This window comes from Nerophis ophidion, linkage group LG09 (genome assembly GCF_033978795.1).
Source record: "Nerophis ophidion isolate RoL-2023_Sa linkage group LG09, RoL_Noph_v1.0, whole genome shotgun sequence".
NCBI classification, from domain to species: domain Eukaryota; kingdom Metazoa; phylum Chordata; class Actinopteri; order Syngnathiformes; family Syngnathidae; genus Nerophis; species Nerophis ophidion.
The window spans coordinates 69,440,853-69,457,683 of NC_084619.1; the positions used below are offsets into that span (position 1 = coordinate 69,440,853).

Below are 16,831 nucleotides of genomic sequence, written 5' to 3' on the forward strand. Positions count from 1 at the left end.
TGTGTAATTTTCATCATAGGTACACTTCAACTGTGAGAGACAGAATGTGAAAAAAAAATCCAGGAATTCACATTGTAGGAATTATAAAGAATTTATTTGTAAATTATGGTGGAAAAAAGTTATTGGTCAACCATTCAAAGCTCTAACTGATGGAAGGAGGTTTTGGCTCAAAATCTCATGGTGGGATGCAACTCAGTATTCTTCTTCCTCCAAACACGACGAGTTGAGTTTATACCAAAATAGATACATGGATGATACAGCAGAGGTTTGAGAGAATGTCATGTGGTCAGATGAAACCAAAATATAACTTTTTGGTATAAACTCAACCCGTTGTGTTTGGAGGAAGAAGAATACTGAGTTGCATCCCAAGAACACCACACCTACTGTGAAGCATGGGGGTGGAAACATCATGCTTTGGGGCTGTTTTTCTGCTAAGGGGACCGGACGATTGATCCGTGTTAAGGAAAGAATAAATGGGGCCATGTATCGTGAGATTTTGAGCCAAAACCTCCTTCCATCAGTGAGAGCTTTGAATGGTTGACCAAATGCTTATTTTCCACCATAATTTACAAATAAATTATTTAAAATTCCTACAATGTGAATTCCTGGATTTTTTTTTCACATTCTGTCTCTCACAGTTGAAGTGTACCTATGATGAAAATTACAGACCTCTGTCATCATTTTAAGTGGGAGAACTTGCACAATCGCTGGCTGACTAAATACTTTTTTGCCCCACTGTATATACATACATACATATATATATATACACACATATATATATATACACATATATTTATATATACATATATATTTATATATACACATATACATGTGTGTATATATATATATATATATATACACACATATATATATATATATATACACACATATATATATATGCACATATACATGTGTGTGTATGTATATATATATATATATATATATATATATATATATGTGTATATGTCTATATATATATATATATATATATATATATATATATATATATATATATATATATATATATATATATGTATGTATGTATGTCATGTTATAGATGGGAAAATGCATTTTTAGAGTCTATGATTTCCCTGAGCGGCTAGGAGACACCGAGGGTAACAAGCGGTAGAAAATGAATTAGAAAGGACATATTTAAAAAAATAATAATAAAAAAATTAAAACATATTTTTTAATTTTTTTTTAACGTAGGACTTCCCAAGGGCCGCAGTTTGGGGACCCCTGGTTTAGTGAGTATTAACAGCATTAGTTGTATTGCAAACACTGCTCGGAGTGTCGAATGGACAATCCTTTTGAAGTAGAAACGCTATGGACGGCTAGAAGACTGAACCACACTCCGGTTTATTAAAAAGAAAAAAATCATTGCTGGTAAATGGAAGGACGCTGCAGCACCTGCAGTGAGGGAACTCGTCCAAAAGGTGGCGCCACAGCACAAACAATACAACACAATCAGTGTTTTCTGGTTGGTTCATAGTTGTTTGAAAATAACTCTACACATTGGACTAGTTTTGAAGGTTTTGTCAGTGGAAAAAGTGTGGTTTAGCGCCTCAAGGGTTAACAAAATAAAAAAGCCCTTTTTTAGTTCACAGAGAATTCATGTTGTGTTGTTAGTGCTGAATTACAGAGTAACTATTGTTCTGACCACTAAGGTCTCACGGTGGAGCTTGTGTCCATGTTGAAACAACAACACACACTCATCACACACTTATGAGGAGATTTGTGCTCAAAGTAGGAAGCTTCAAATTCACACGCCATGATGAGAATCTTGTACGAGGGGCAAGTTCTCTGCTTGAACAAGTGTTTCCACTTTGCAGACACACTCGGGGGCGTGAGGCCCTCCACATGCCTACTTCATGTCAGCATGGCACTCACGGGGTGGAAACATGGCAGAACCACCCGGTTGGACCATGGCCGTGTCCCGCAGGCTGGACACCTCGGAGAAACGCCCCTCAGGACATCGTTGGACGCCAGGCCCGGGTGCACGCCTGAACACGTGCGCCTCAAGTCGTCCGGGGTGAACTTCTCCAGAGTCAAAACAATGCTCTTCCTGCTGGGCATGACTCTGACCTTCCTGGTCACGGCCTCCAAAGTCCTGACGTGGGACAAGAAGGGACTGCTGAGCGCCGGCTATCAACTCAAAAGTGACAACTTCTCCAGCGGCAGTGCCGCAGCAGCGACGGCGGCGCTCTCCTCAGAAAGGACTTCAGTGGACATGAAGCAGCTAATGAGGATAATCCACCCTAAATTGGAATACCCACCCAGGAGGGCTCCTGAGGAAAAGGACATCATCGAGACGGACCCTCAGGTAAGTCCAAAATACTCTTTCACACACGTCAGGGTCGCGCCATATTGACAATACACATATCATAAAATGTATACAAACTCCAAAAGCAGTGAAGTTGTCTCTTTGTGTAAATGGTAAATAAAAAAGAGATAAATAAATAAATGATAAATGGGTTGTACTTCTGTAGCGCTTTTCTACCTTCAAGGTACTCAAAGCGCGTTGACACTACTTCCACATTTACCCATTCACACACACATTCACACACTGATGGAGGGAGCTGCCATGCAAGGCACCAACCAGCACCCATCAGGAGCAAGGGTGAAGTGTCTTGCTCAGGACACAACAGACGTGACGAGGTTGGTACTAGGTGGGAATTGAACCAGGGACCCTCGGGTTGCACACGGCCACTCTTCCACTGCGCCACGCCGTATTGAATTAGAGAATACAATGATTTGCAAATCCTTTTCAACTTATATAACTTTTGTAGCCTATTTGAAGACTAGTACAATTACTGCGGCGTGCCTCAAGGAAGCTGCTTAGGTCTTTTACTCTTTTGGTAGGAAAGTAGGTCTTTATTGTCATTGCACAAGTACAATGAGTTGGGAAATTGTGTTAGATGTAAATAAAAACAAAATACAATGATTTGCAAATCCTTCTCAACCCATATTCAATTGAATGCACTACAAAGATAAGATAATTGATGTTCAAACTCATAAACTTTATTTTTTATTTTTTGCAAATAATAATTAACTTAGAATTTCATGGCTGCAACACGTGCCAAAGTAGTTGGGAAAGGGCATGTTTACCACTGTGTTACTTCACCTTTTCTTTTAACAACACTCAATAAATGTTTGGGAACTGAGGAGACACATTTTTGAAGCTTTTCTTAGGTGGAATTCTATCCCATTCTTGCTTGATGTACAGCTTAAGTGGTTCAACAGTCCAGGGTCTCTGTTGTCGTATTTTAGGCTTCAACATTTTCAATGGGAGACAGGCCTGCAGTCCAGTCTAGTACCCGCACTCTTTTACTATGAAGCCGCGCTGTTGTAACACGTGGTGTGGCATTGTCTTGCTGAAATAAGCAGGGGCGTCCATGATAACGTTGCTTGAATGGCAGTATATGTTGTTCCAAAAGCTGTATGTACCTTTCAGCATTAATGGTGCCTTTACAGATGTGTAAGTTACCCATGCGTTGGGCACTAATGCACCCCCATACCATCACAGATGCTGGCTTTTGAACTTTGCGCCTATAGCAATTTGGATGGTTCTTTTCCTCTTTGTTCTCGAGGACACAAATGTCCACAGTTTCCAAAAAGAATTTGAAATGTGGACTTGTCAGACCACGGAACATTTTTCCACTTTGCATCAGTCCATCTTAGATGATCTCGGGCCCAGAGAAGCCGGCGGTGTTTCTGGATGTTGTTGATAAATGGCTTTCGCTTTGCATAGAAGAGCTTTAACTTGCACTTACAGATGTAGCGACAAACTGTATTTAGTGACAGTGGTTTTCTGAAGTGTTCCTGAGCCCATGTGGTGATATCCTTTAGAGATTGATGTCGGTTTTTGATACAGTGCCATCCGAGGTATCAAAGGACACGGTCATTCAATGTTGGTTTTTGGCCATGCCGCTTACGTGGAGTGATTTCTCCAGATTCTCTGAGCCTTTTGATGGTATTATGGACCGTAGATGTTGAAATCCTTGAATTTCTTGCAATTGCACTTTGAGAAACGTTCTTAAACTGTTTGACTATTTGCTCACGCAGTTGTGGACAAAAGGGTGTACCTCGCCCCATCCTTTCCTGTGAAAGACTGAGCATTTTTTGGGAAGCTGTTTTTATAGCCAATCATGGCACCCACCTGTTCCCAATTAGCCTGCACACCTGTGGGATGTTCCAAATAAGTGTTTGATGAGCATTCCTCAACTTTATCAGTATTTATTGCCTTTTTCCCAACTTCTTTGTCACGTGTTGCTGGCATCAAATTCTAAAGTTAACGATTATTTGCACAAAAAAAAAAGTTTATGAGTTTGAACATCAAATATGTTGTCTTTGTAGCATATTCAACTGAATATGGGTTGAAAATGATTTGCAAATCATTGTATTCCGTTTATATTTACATCTAACATAATTTCCCAACTCATGGAAACAGGGTTTGTATTTCATTTATGCATTCACGCCTGTCTTGGTTGTCTGTTGAACAAAAGATGCAATGTAGTCTCCTTATGTTCTTTAAAACTGTCGTGTTAGATCAATCATCAGATTACTTTTACAAACAGTTTTCAAAATCAACCAACACACATATTCATGACACGAGGAATGCCAGCGTTTGACACCTGTGGCTGAGAGCTGGTGTTTTTAGCAAGTGACTCTCTCTCTCTCTCTGTCAACAGTTGTTCTCTGTCATCCCTCGCCACTTCCTGCCGGGGATCAAAAGCCCCTGCTGGTACCAGGAGGTCTCAGGCGAGACTGGCGACGATCCCTACAAGAGGAACCTCTTCGCCGTGCGCTCCAAGAGCTTCATGGGCGTGAGCGAGCAGCTGAGGTCCAACTTCCGCCTGCGCCGCCGCGACGGCCGGCGGTTCCGCCTGCGATGCCTGCCTTACTTCTACATCATCGGCCAACCCAAATGCGGCACCACAGACTTGTTCTACAGGATGCTGCTGCATCCCCAAGGCCGCTTCAACTTCATGAAGGAGCCACACTGGTGGACCAGGAAACGCTTCGGTAAGGCATCGGGAGATCAGGTGTTATGATGTCATCAGCGAATTGTCCGGGAGGGTTGGCAAGTATGCTTATATAAGACTTTAATAATACGATATTTTTTTAATCATCATGAGAGACATGACCGTGGAGGCATTTTTTTCATTCCAGGAGTTATCTCACCCTCTGAGGAGTTTTACTTATCTTTTGGGGTGGGGCGTGGTTAAGAGGGGAGGAGTATATTTACAGATGTTATGTGCGCAGTTGTGCACTGCACTCTCTAAAAGCCGTAGATGTTATTGTCACATATGCATGTACGGTAGATGGCAGTATTGTCCTGTTTAAGAGTGTCACAACATTGCTGTTTACGGCAGACGAAAACGTGACTGCTGTTGTTGTGTGTTGTTACCGCGCTGGGAGGACGATAATGACACTGCCTAACAATAAACCCACATAACAAACCAAGAACTCGCCCTCGATCATTCTACAGTTATAACGTCATTGGGCAGACACGCTGTTTATATTGTGGGAAAACAGGCTGTCCTCACTCAGGTACGCATGGAGCTGGAGGGGGCGTGGCCTCCAGCTCCGCCTGAATTTCAGGAGAAAATTTGTCTCGGGAGGTTTTCAGGAGAGGCGCTGGATTTCGTGAGTCTCTCGAATTTTCCGGGAGGTTGGCAAGTATGCTTATGTAAGACTTTAATAATACAATATTTTTTTAATCATCATGAGAGACATGACCGTGGAGGCATTTGTTTCATTCCAGGAGTTATCTCACCCTCTGAGGAGTTTTACTTATCTTTTGGGGTGGGGCGTGGTTAAGAGGGGAGGAGTATATTTACAGATGTTATGTGCGCAGTTGTGCACTGCGCTCTCTAAAAGCCGTAGATGTTATTGTCACATATGCATGTACGGTAGATGGCAGTATTGTCCTGTTTAAGAGTGTCACAACATTGCTGTTTACGGCAGATGAAAACGTGACTGCTGTTGTTGTGTGTTGTTACCGCACTGGGATGACGATAATGAAACTGCCTAACAATAAACCCACATAAGAAACCAAGAACTCGCCCTCGATCATTCTACAGTTATAACGTCATTGCGCAGACACGCTGTTTATATTGTGGGAAAACAGGCTGTCCTCACTCAGGTCCGCATGGAGCTGGAGGGGGCGTGGCCTCCAGCTCCGCCTGAATTTCGGGAGAAAATTTGTCTCGGGAGGTTTTCGGGAGAGGCGCTGAATTTCGGAGTCTCTCGAATTGTCCGGAGGGTTGGCAAGTATGCTTATATAAGACTTTAATAATACGATATTTTTTTAATCATCATGAGAGACATGACCGTGGAGGCATTTGTTTCATTCCAGGAGTTATCTCACCCTCTGAGGAGTTTTACTTATCTTTTGGGGTGGGGCGTGGTTAAGAGGGGAGGAGTATATTTACAGATGTTGTGTGTGCTGTTGGGCACTGCATTTTCTAAAAGCCGTAGATGTTATCGTCACATATGCATTTACAGTAGATGACAGTATTGTCCTGTTTAAGAGTGTCACAACATTGCTGTTTACGGCAGACGAAAACGTGACTGCTGTTGTTGTGTGTTGTTACCGCGCTGGGAGGACGATAATGACACTGCCTAACAATAAACCCACATAACAAACCAAGAACTCGCCCTCGATCATTCTACAGTTATAACGTCATTGGGCAGACACGCTGTTTATATTGTGGGAAAACAGGCCGTCCTCACTCAGGTCCGCATGCAGCTGGAGGGGGCGTGGCCTCCAGCTCCGCCTGAATTTCGGGAGAAAATTTGTCTCGGGAGGTTTTCGGGAGATGCGCTGAATTTCGTGAGTCTCCTGAATTGTCCGGAAGGGTTGGCAAGTATGCTTATATAAGACTTTAATAATACGATATTTTTTTAATCATCATGAGAGACATGACCGTGGAGGCATTTGTTTCATTCCAGGAGTTATCTCACCCTCTGAGGAGTTTTACTTATCTTTTGGGGTGGGGCGTGGTTAAGAGGGGAGGAGTATATTTACAGATGTTGTGTGTGCAGTTTGGCACTGCATTTTCTAAAAGCCGTAGATGTTATTGCCACATATGTATGTACAGTAGATGGCAGTATTGTCCTGTTTAAGAGTGTCGCAACATTGCTGTTCACGGCAGACAAACTGCTTTACGGTAGACGAAAACGTGACTGCTGTTGTTGTGTGTTGTTACCGCGCTGGGAGGACGATAATGACACTGCCTAACAATAAACCCACATAACAAACCAAGAACTCGCCCTCGATCATTCTACAGTTATAACGTCATTGGGCAGACACGCTGTTTATATTGTGGGAAAACAGGCCGTCCTCACTCAAGTCCGCATGGAGCTGGAGGGGGCGTGGCCTCCAGCTCCGCCTGAATTTCGGGAGAAAATTTGTCTCGGGAGGTTTTCGGGAGAGGCGCTGAATTTCGTGAGTCTCCTGAATTGTCCGGGAGGGTTGGCAAGTATACTTATATAAGACTTTAAAGTCAGTTTGATACATTTCTGTGCCCTCACAAAAAAACAACAAAAACTGACATCTCCCCTGATGTCAGGAATGATGTCAATTCAAAGTGTTTTGGAGAAATCATCTGTGTTTCGGCTGTTCTTGTGTCATCCAGGTTACATCCGCTTCAAATACGGCTCCCAGAGAAGATTCCCCGTGGAAGACTACCTGGATCTCTTTGACCTGTCAGCCCACAACATTCACGCACCCAGTAGTGGAACCCCCCCACGGACCGCCCCTTGCAGCTCCTCACAGGTGAACAGGTGTGAAAGTGGTGGCTTGCATGAAACCACCTGGGCTTTTGTCACTTTGACTACGCGACTCTGCGCTCTCCAGAAGCAGTCTGTCACGCCAGACCTTTCTCTTTTGTCTGTGGTCTCCTGCCAGACCTTTCTGTCCCGCTGTGGTCTCCTGCCAGACCTTGCTCTCTTTGCACCACATTCCTCTGTGGATATCCACGTGACCAGGCACATGGAAATGCTATCTTAGTGTTGTCAATATGCTGCCTGGAGTCCAATGTTCCATTCATGTGGAACCTGGTCCACTCAAAGCTGTCCAAGAAACTCAAATAAACCTTGAGTTAGTTCTAATGTGATATATATCTATATGTATGTATGTATATATATACATACACACACATACGCAGCACTGCTAATTTGTAGCATCATTTGAAAAGTCACCCGCTAAAGAATAGGGAGTGCTTGAAACTCCGCATGTCAACATCTCCGTTCGGTGTCACACCCACAAAATGCCCAAGCAACCATTTCCACATCAACACCATATGAAAAAAATAGTCAACATAAGGAGATAACGTCCGCAGGAACCTACCACATACACTATTTGATTTCCTATTATGCAGCTCATTTTTATTTGACACTTATTGAAATATCTTGTGTGACATCATGCACAAAAGTGCACTTTATTTGTTTTAAACTATTGTAGTGGTGTTCTGTTGAAAAAGTGCTCTTTAATTTAGTGTTGTTTTGATATGTCATCTTAGTGACATCATGCACAAAGGTGCACTCATAGCTTGTTTTAAAATGTCTCTGACAATCTTGCACTTTTTGTTTTGGAAATGACATGAATGTTTGTGCCACTGTGCCAATAACTGTTTCATAAATACACTTTTAGTTGGGATTTCCCTCTCTGCATGAAAGTTTAAAAGTAGCATATATTACAGTATGAAGAACAATGTTTGAATGTAGACACATAGAATCATCATACTGCTGTGATTATATGCATCAAGTGTTCATTCAAGGCTAAGGCAAAATATCCAGATATACATGGTGTATTGTGACATGGCCTAAAAATATCCACATATTAATAAAAGGCCATATTACTGTATTCCTTGAATTGCCGCCGGGGCGCTAATTAATTTAAAACCTCCTCTCACTCCGGCGTTTACCCAAGGCATGCGGTAAATCTAGGCCTGTGCTTATAAATTTGAGTGTGATGTAAGGATACATAATGAAAAGCCCATTAAATAAAAAAACCTTATTATGGTCTTACCTTTACTTATAAATGAAGTCCATGTGCAGCTCCTTCTGATCAAAAGCATCGATAACTTGTTTATAGAAGTCTTCCTTATCTTTCTTCAGTTTTAAAAGTCTCTCTGTCTCGATGGAGATCTTCCTTTATTACCTCCTGCTTCGATTGAAAGTCCAGTTTAGAAAACGGTTTTATTTTAGATATGTAATCCTCCATGTTAAAAGTGCAAGCGAGAGGAAAAAACAAACGATCGCTGCTCACTCTTGCTGCTTGGTGTCACTTCTTCTGCAGCCGAGTAGTCGCAAGAAGGATCACTAGCGCCCTCTACCACCAGGAGGCGGGAGTCATTTAATGACTCATATTTGACACACGCAGCTACGGTATATTAATAAAACATAGCTGCTTACTGTTCTTTTTAGCATATTCAATAAATTGGACCTTAAATCCTACTGAATAGCTCTTAATCTTCTTACCTTTATGTGATTTATATATAATAGAAATCAGCCTCCTCCATTTTGAAAATGATGACAGGTGAAGTGTCACTTGTGACGTGACGAGTTTGACCCGGTGGAAATGCTAAGCATGCGCTAATTATTTTGCGAAAGGAGTTCGACCCGGCAGTAATTCTAGGCAGGCGCATACTATATACCCGGCGGCAATTCAAGGAAATAAGGTATGCTTGAGATATTAATAAAAGGCCGTATAGCCCAGCCCTAGTTCAAAGGACATGTCTTTGTTGTTACCAGGTGAGGCCAGTGCATCCACCATGTGGGACAACCAAGTGTGGAGGTATCTCCATGGCGACGGGGAGGAGACAGAGCCCCCATTCCTGGTCCAGGACTTCATCCACACGGCCCAGCCGGGGGCCAAGGTCATCGTAATGCTCCGAGACCCTGTAGAGAGGTGGGCACGGCAAGTAGGTCTTCACAGTCCACGGAGCCTCATCTGTTTTTTTTCCCCCTCTCCAGGTTGTACTCGGACTACTTGTACTTCAACGCGGCCAACAAGTCAGCAGAGGACTTCCATCAGAAGGTGGTCAGATCTGTCAAGCTCTTTCAGTCCTGTCTTCTGGGGAGGTCTCTCCGGTTCTGTGTGTACAGCACCAGCCTGGCCAACTCCCTTCAGGTCTGCTTCTGACCTGCTAGACTGGGTGATGGCTCCCATCACAGTTGTGTCAGTTGTGTCAGTTGGGCAGTTGTGTCCTTTGGCGCCCTCTTGAGGATCTTTTTGCTCAGTGCAGCTTGAACACCTTTTATTTGAATTGAGAATTGATTGCACATCTAATTGGGGAGAAGCTTCTTGAGCATTTTGAAAGACTAAAAGCAAGACAAATTGCTCAAAAAGGTTCATTGTGTCTTCTTATTCATATACTTTTTCAATTCTTCTTGTAATAACCATATTTTGGGTATTTTAGATGGAATGACATGTTTGGACTGTCATCTGCAGTCTTCTTCAGAAGGGTCCCTTGACCACTGTGACGTGTTGCCTATCAGCTGTTCTTATAGGTGTGGCCAAACCAGGCACACGTGTCAAGTCTACCCCCCGCCGCTTGATGATTAAAGGAGGAGGCAGTCCCAGGTATGCTCATGCATCCTAATTGTTGGCTGCCTTGGGTCACTTCCTTAGTTCGATTGCCTCCTTAAGCCATCGTTTGAATTTGTTTTTTTCTGTGCCGATGATTTTGCAACTGTCTCGGTCCATGATGTGGTTATTTATTTTGCAATGATCTAATATGGCTGATTTTAAGATTTCCTGTTCGAATTTTAGTTTTTGGCTTCTTGTAAACCTTCCAGTTGTCTCTTTTTCGCATTCTTTCTGATGTTAGAATAGAATAGAATACAAACCCCGTTTCCATATGAGTTGGGAAATTGTGTTGGATGTAAATATAAAGGGAATACAATGATTTGCAAATCATTTTCAACCCGTATTCAGTTGAATATGCTACAAAGACAACATATTTGTTAAAACTGATAAACATTTTTTTTTGGTGCAAATAATCATTAACTTGCAGTTTGCATGTTCTCCCTGTGAATGCGTGTGTTCCCTCCGGGTAGTCCGGCTTCCTCCCACCTCCAAAGACATGCACCTGGGGATAGGTTGATTGGCAACACTAAATTGGCCCTAGTGTGTGAATGTTTGTCTATCTGTGTTGGCCCTGCGATGAGGTGGCGACTTGTCCAGGGTGTACCCTGCCTTCCGCCCGATTGTAGCTGAGATAGGCGCCAGCGCCCCCCGTGACCCTGAAAGGGAATAAGCGGTAGAAAATGGATGGATGGATCATTAACTTTAGAATTTGATGCCAGCAACACATGACATAGAAGTTTGGTAAGGTGGCAATAAATACTGATAAGGTTGAGGAATGCTCATCAAACACTTATTTGGAAGATCCCTCAGGTGTGCAGGCTAATTGGGAACAGGTGCCATGATTGGGTATAAAAGCAGCTTCCGTGAAATGCCAAGTAATTCACAAACAAAGATGGGGCAATGGTCACCCCTTTGTAAGCAAATTGTCGAACAGTTTTAGAACATTTCTCAACAAGCTATTGCGAGGAATTTAGGGATTTTACCATCAACGGTCCGGTCCGTAAGATCATCAAAAAGTTCAGAGAATCTGGAGAAATCACTGCACGTAAGCGATGATATTACGGACCTTTGATCCCTCAGGCGGTACTGCACCAAAAACCGACATCAGTGTGTAAAGGATATCACCACATGGGCTCAGGAACACATCATAAAACCGCTGTCCGTAACTAAAAGTGGTCGCTACATCTGTAAGTGCAAGTTAAAACTACTATGCAAAGCGAAAGCCATTCATCAACAACACCCAGGAATGCCGCCGGCTTCGTTGGGCCCGAGCTCATCTAAGATGGACTGAAGCAAAGTGGAAAAGTGTTCTGTGGTCTGACGAGTCCACATTTAAAATTATATTTGGAAACTGTGGACGTGTTGTTTTCCGGAGCAAAGAGGAAAATAACCATCCGGATTGTTATAGGCGCAAAGTTCAAAAGCCAGCATCTGTGATGGTATGGGGGTGCATTAGTGCCCAAGGCATGGGTAACTTAGGCTTCTGTAAATGCACCATTAATGCTGAATGGTCCATACAGGTTTTGGAGCAACATATGTTGTCACCCAAGCAACGTTATCATGGACGCCCCTGCTTATTTCATCAAAACAATGCCAAGCCACGTGTTAAAACAGTGTGGCTTTGTAGTAAAAGAGTGCGGGTACTTTCCTGGCCCACCTGCAGTCCAGACATGTCTCCCATCGAAAATGTGTGGCGCATTTTGAAGCGTAAAATACGACAACAAGACCCCGGACTGTTGAAAAACTTAAACTGTACATCAAGCATTAGAGTCTCAAAATGCCCAAGCCACTTTACAACTGTTATTACTAGAGAGTGATGTATAACACGTGTATACAACTTTTTCTCTGTGTAATAATCTATCCATCCATCTTCTACCGCTTGGGTCGCGGGGGCAGCAGCCAAAGCAGTCCCGGCCATCGCTGCTTGCAGCTTTAATCTTTTAATTGTTTTTCTCCTACACGTCACAGCGGTCAGGTGACCCTTCTGTAGAAGACTGCAGATGGCAGTCGAAACATGTCAAAGATTCCATCTAATATACTGAAAATATGGTCTTATTAGAAGAACATTTGAAAAAGGAAACAAACAAAAAAAAGCACGATAAGTGTTTGGTTCTGTCCCCGCAGGTGAGGCTCAACCTGGGCCTCTACATCGTCTTCTTGCTGGACTGGTTGAGCGTCTTCCCCAGGGAGCAGATCCTGGTTCTCCGCCTGGAGGACTACGCTACAAACCTCGAAGGCACGCTGGACCAAGTCTTCTCTTTTCTGGAAGCAGGTGAGTACACCTGTGAAAGGCTGCATGTGAAGTGGGATGATTCCAATCACTTCATTGTGGTCTGGACCAGAGGTCTATAACGGGGGTCTGTGACCCTCACCTGGTCCACAGAGGATTTTGCAGGGGATTTGAAATGTTTTGGTTTATTATATGTACACTTTTTATGTCCCCCTGCAATGTTTACACCAGGGGTCGCCCGTAAGGACCAGATGAGTCGCCCGCTGGCCTGTTCTAAATATAGCTCAAATAGCAGCACTTACCAGTGAGCTGCCTCTATTTTTTAAATTGTATTTATTTACTAGCAAGCTGGTCTCGCTTTGCTCGAAATTTTTATTTCCAAGAAAGACAAAACTCAAATAGAATTTGATGAATATCCAAGAAAATATTTTAAAGACTTGGTCTTCACTTGTTTAAAATAATTCATTTACTTTTTTTACTTTGCTTCTTATAACCTTCAGAAATACAATTTTAGAGAAAAAATGCAACTTTAAAAATGATTTTAGGATTTTTAAACACATATACCTTTTAAATTCCTCTTCTTTCCTGACAATTTAAATCAATGTTCAAGTATTTTTTTATTGTAAAGAATAATAAATACATTTTGATTTAATTCTTCATTTTAGCTTCTGTTTTTTGGACAAAGAATATTTGTGAAATATTTATTCGAAAAAAACATTCTGGCAAATCTAGAAAATCTGTCGAATCAAATTTAAATTTCATTTTAAAGTCTTTTGAATTTCTTTTACAATTTTTGTTCTGGAAAATCTTGAAGAAATAATGATTTGTCTTTATTAGAAATATAGCTTGGTCCAATTTGTTATTGTCACGCCTGTAAGTTTATGTTTTGGTTTTGGTCAGGTTATGTTTAGTTTTTTGGACATTTAAGTTCTGTCTTGGCACTTCCTGGTTTGTTTCATGCCCTCGAACACCTCGTTAACCAGGCCCCTTGTTTCGCTCCAAGTAAGTTTTTGTATTTATGCCTCAGTGCTAGTATTGTTTTTTTTATGCCACAGCTAGTGTCTTTTGTTTCGTTTGTATATAGTCATGCCATCATGCTGTTTAAGTTTCTAGTTAATTGTCTTTCATGCCATCGAGCAAGTGTTTATGTTTTCCCTGTTTTGTATATATTATATAAATAAAAGATGTACTCACAGTCGCGTCTCGCCCGTGCAAATTATTTTCTGCATCGAAGAAACAACTTTAATCCAAGCCCTGTTGTGACAGTTATATATTCTAACAAAATGCAGATTGGATTTTAACCTTTTAAAACATCTCATCAAATTTCTAAAATTAATCTTAATCAGGAAAAATTACTAATGAAGTTCCATAATTTCTTTTTTAAATTTGCTCAAAAAGATTCAAATTAGCTAGTTTTTCTCTTCTTTTTTTCGCTAGAATTTTGAATTTTAAAGAGTCAAAATTGAAGATAAACTATGTTTCAAAATTTAATTTTCATTTTTTTCCTGTTTTCTCCTCGTTTAAACCGTTCAAATAAGTGTTGTTTTTTTCATCATTTATTCTCTACAAAACACCTTCCGTAAAAGGAAAAAAAATGTACGGCGGAATGACAGACAGAAATACCCATTTTTTTATATATATAGATGTATTTATTAAAGATAAATTGAGCAAATTGGCTAATTCCGGCAATTTATTTAAGTGTGTATCAAACTGGTAGCCCTTTGCATTAATCAGTACCCAATAACTAGCTCTTGGTCTCAAAAAGGTTGGTGACCCCTGTTCTAGAATGTCCGTTTCAAACATTAACAATCAAGTTAAATGTATTTTTTTTAGTCTTATTTAACAGTTCAGGGTGTGTCGGATTTAGTTGACTTCCACGATCAATTCTCTTTCAATGTGTGACTTATTTTGTTGTAATTTGCTGTCATCCCGCCTTGTTTTGCTGGGGTTTTATGAATGATTAAAAGTCAGAGAGCGTCAAATTGTCATATCAGTTGCTCAACAATAGTGTTTGAATACAATCTGTGCCATCTTGTCAGGTCCTTTACCCAAAGAAGCCAAGGCGGCGCTGGTCCAAAGGCCGTCGTCCAACACCCGGCGAGCGGCCGACAAGAACCTGGGCCCCATGCTGCCGTGCACCAGGAGGCTCCTGGGGGACTTTCACCAGCCCTTCAACCACAAGTTGGCCTCTGTACTCCAGGACCAGGCCTTCCTTTGGACTGACTCTTGACTTCCTTCCCAGAAAGACACTCAGTCAGGTTTGCATTCTGCTATTTATTTCTTTGGAGAGAGATTGTGTATTTTTTATTATTATCAAACAGTCCAACAAAATAATACACTAATGCAATAACAATAAACCAAACCAGTAATATTCAGAATAGCAACCAACAGAGCAATTAAGGACACACACACATGACACAAAACAATCCAAAAGTAGTCAAACAAAAATGAATATCAACAACAGTATCAATAATAATAATAATTGTAACATAGCAGTGATTTATAAAAAAAATCTAATAAAAACATTTTTAAAATGATTGATTGTGTGCTTTTATCAAACTTCTATGGCAGGGATGTCCAAAGTGCGGCCCAGGGGCCATTTGCGGCCCGCAGCTAATTATTTACCGGCCCCCCACACAGTCTGGAAATGTTATCATTTATTCTCTACAAAAAAACCTTCCGTAAAAGGAAAAAAAATGTACGACAGAATGACAGACAGTAATACCCTTTTTTTTATATATATATATTGTCATGATCCGCTGCTCGGATCATGTCATAGTCTGGTTTTGGTTCCGTTTTGTATCACATCTTGTTAGTGTTTGTCTTCTTTAGTTCCTGGTGACACTTCCTGTTTGTTTCCGTTGCCATAGTCACGCCTTAGTGTCACCTGCCTCTTGTTTTTTACGCGCACCTGCCTCGTGATTACCACCTTTATTTAAGCCTGCCTTTTCTGTTAATTCGACCTCGCATCCTAGTTTCTGTTCCATGCAACAGGTGACAATGCTGATTCCTGATTGTGGTAAAAACTGTTTTTTTTACTTGCTAGCTTCCGCGTTATGCTTCTTTTGTTTGTTCCTTAGCTCACATGCTAGCGCTTTTAGTTCTTTCTAGCTCCCATGCTAGTTCTGTTCATTTTGCCATTTGTTCCTAGCACTAGTTTTGCTGTTCTTAGTCTGTTTTGTAGTATAAATAAATCATAATTTCTTACCTTCACGCTGTGTCCAGTCCGACTGCATAATAGAGAGAACGAACCCGCACCACGATGCCAGCTAACTGTCACATATATAGATTAATTTATTAAAAGTAAATTGAGCAAATTGGCTGTTTCTGGCCATTTTTTTAAGTGTGTATCAAACTGGTAGCCCTTCGCATTAATCAGTACCCAGGAAGTAGTTCTTGGTTTCAAAAAGGCTGGTGACCCCTGATTTAAAGTTTTGGTGTCTTTTACTGGCCTCATCTTGCAGTATCTCTTATGTGTGAGTGCCATCTACTGGTCACACTTATCATTACACCATGTACCGAATTAAATTGGTTTGATGTCGGTAAGCACGACCAGAATTAAAATGTTCATTGGGCGCACCGGGTTGTAAGGCGCACTGTCCATTTCTGAGAACGTGAAAGGATTTTATAGTCCGGAAAATCCGGTACCGGGGAGTCTGAGTCAGAGTAGTTGCAGGCGCTGTTGTGCCTTCTTGCTGTCTTTGAGTAGGAAGAATGGCGTGCTGATTGACGAGACCTCGCTGATTGTGGCGAGGCATCAGAAGGCTGATTGGCCGTCGCCAGGCGGTACTGATGGATGGTCAAATGTGGAGCAAACCCGGCTAAGGGTGTGTTGATTGTGGAGGATTGTGTGTGAGCACGAATGACACTTCTTCATTTGAGAGAGCCTCTTCCTGCAACATATTTAAAAGAAACATCAAATCAAAGCGAGAGTGTTCAGCATTTTCCCAGCCCAGGAGAAGCAAAACTGCTGGAGTGGGTCTTCCAAGTGTGGCACAATC

The 16,831-nt window shown here is 41.7% G+C and overlaps 2 protein-coding genes across 2 annotated transcripts in view; both read left to right on the forward strand.

Annotated features, from left to right (window-relative positions):
- Positions 1-1,346, forward strand: part of LOC133558733 (carbohydrate sulfotransferase 15-like) — a 42,464-nt gene extending 41,118 nt beyond the window's left edge. The window contains exon 11 of the mRNA XM_061909884.1: positions 1,320-1,346. Coding sequence (XP_061765868.1) covers positions 1,320-1,346 — 27 coding nt within the window. The remainder of the gene's footprint in view (positions 1-1,319) is intronic.
- A 410-nt stretch (positions 1,347-1,756) lies between these two features.
- LOC133559680 (carbohydrate sulfotransferase 15-like) lies at positions 1,757-15,367 on the forward strand. The gene is made up of 7 exons (XM_061911672.1): positions 1,757-2,323; positions 4,692-5,025; positions 7,644-7,802; positions 9,763-9,919; positions 9,985-10,141; positions 12,725-12,872; positions 14,870-15,367. Exons 1-7 carry the CDS (start codon positions 1,772-1,774, stop codon positions 15,058-15,060), a joined length of 1,698 nt encoding a protein of 565 aa, XP_061767656.1. The 5' UTR covers positions 1,757-1,771; the 3' UTR covers positions 15,061-15,367.
- The last annotated feature ends 1,464 nt before the right edge of the window (positions 15,368-16,831 follow it).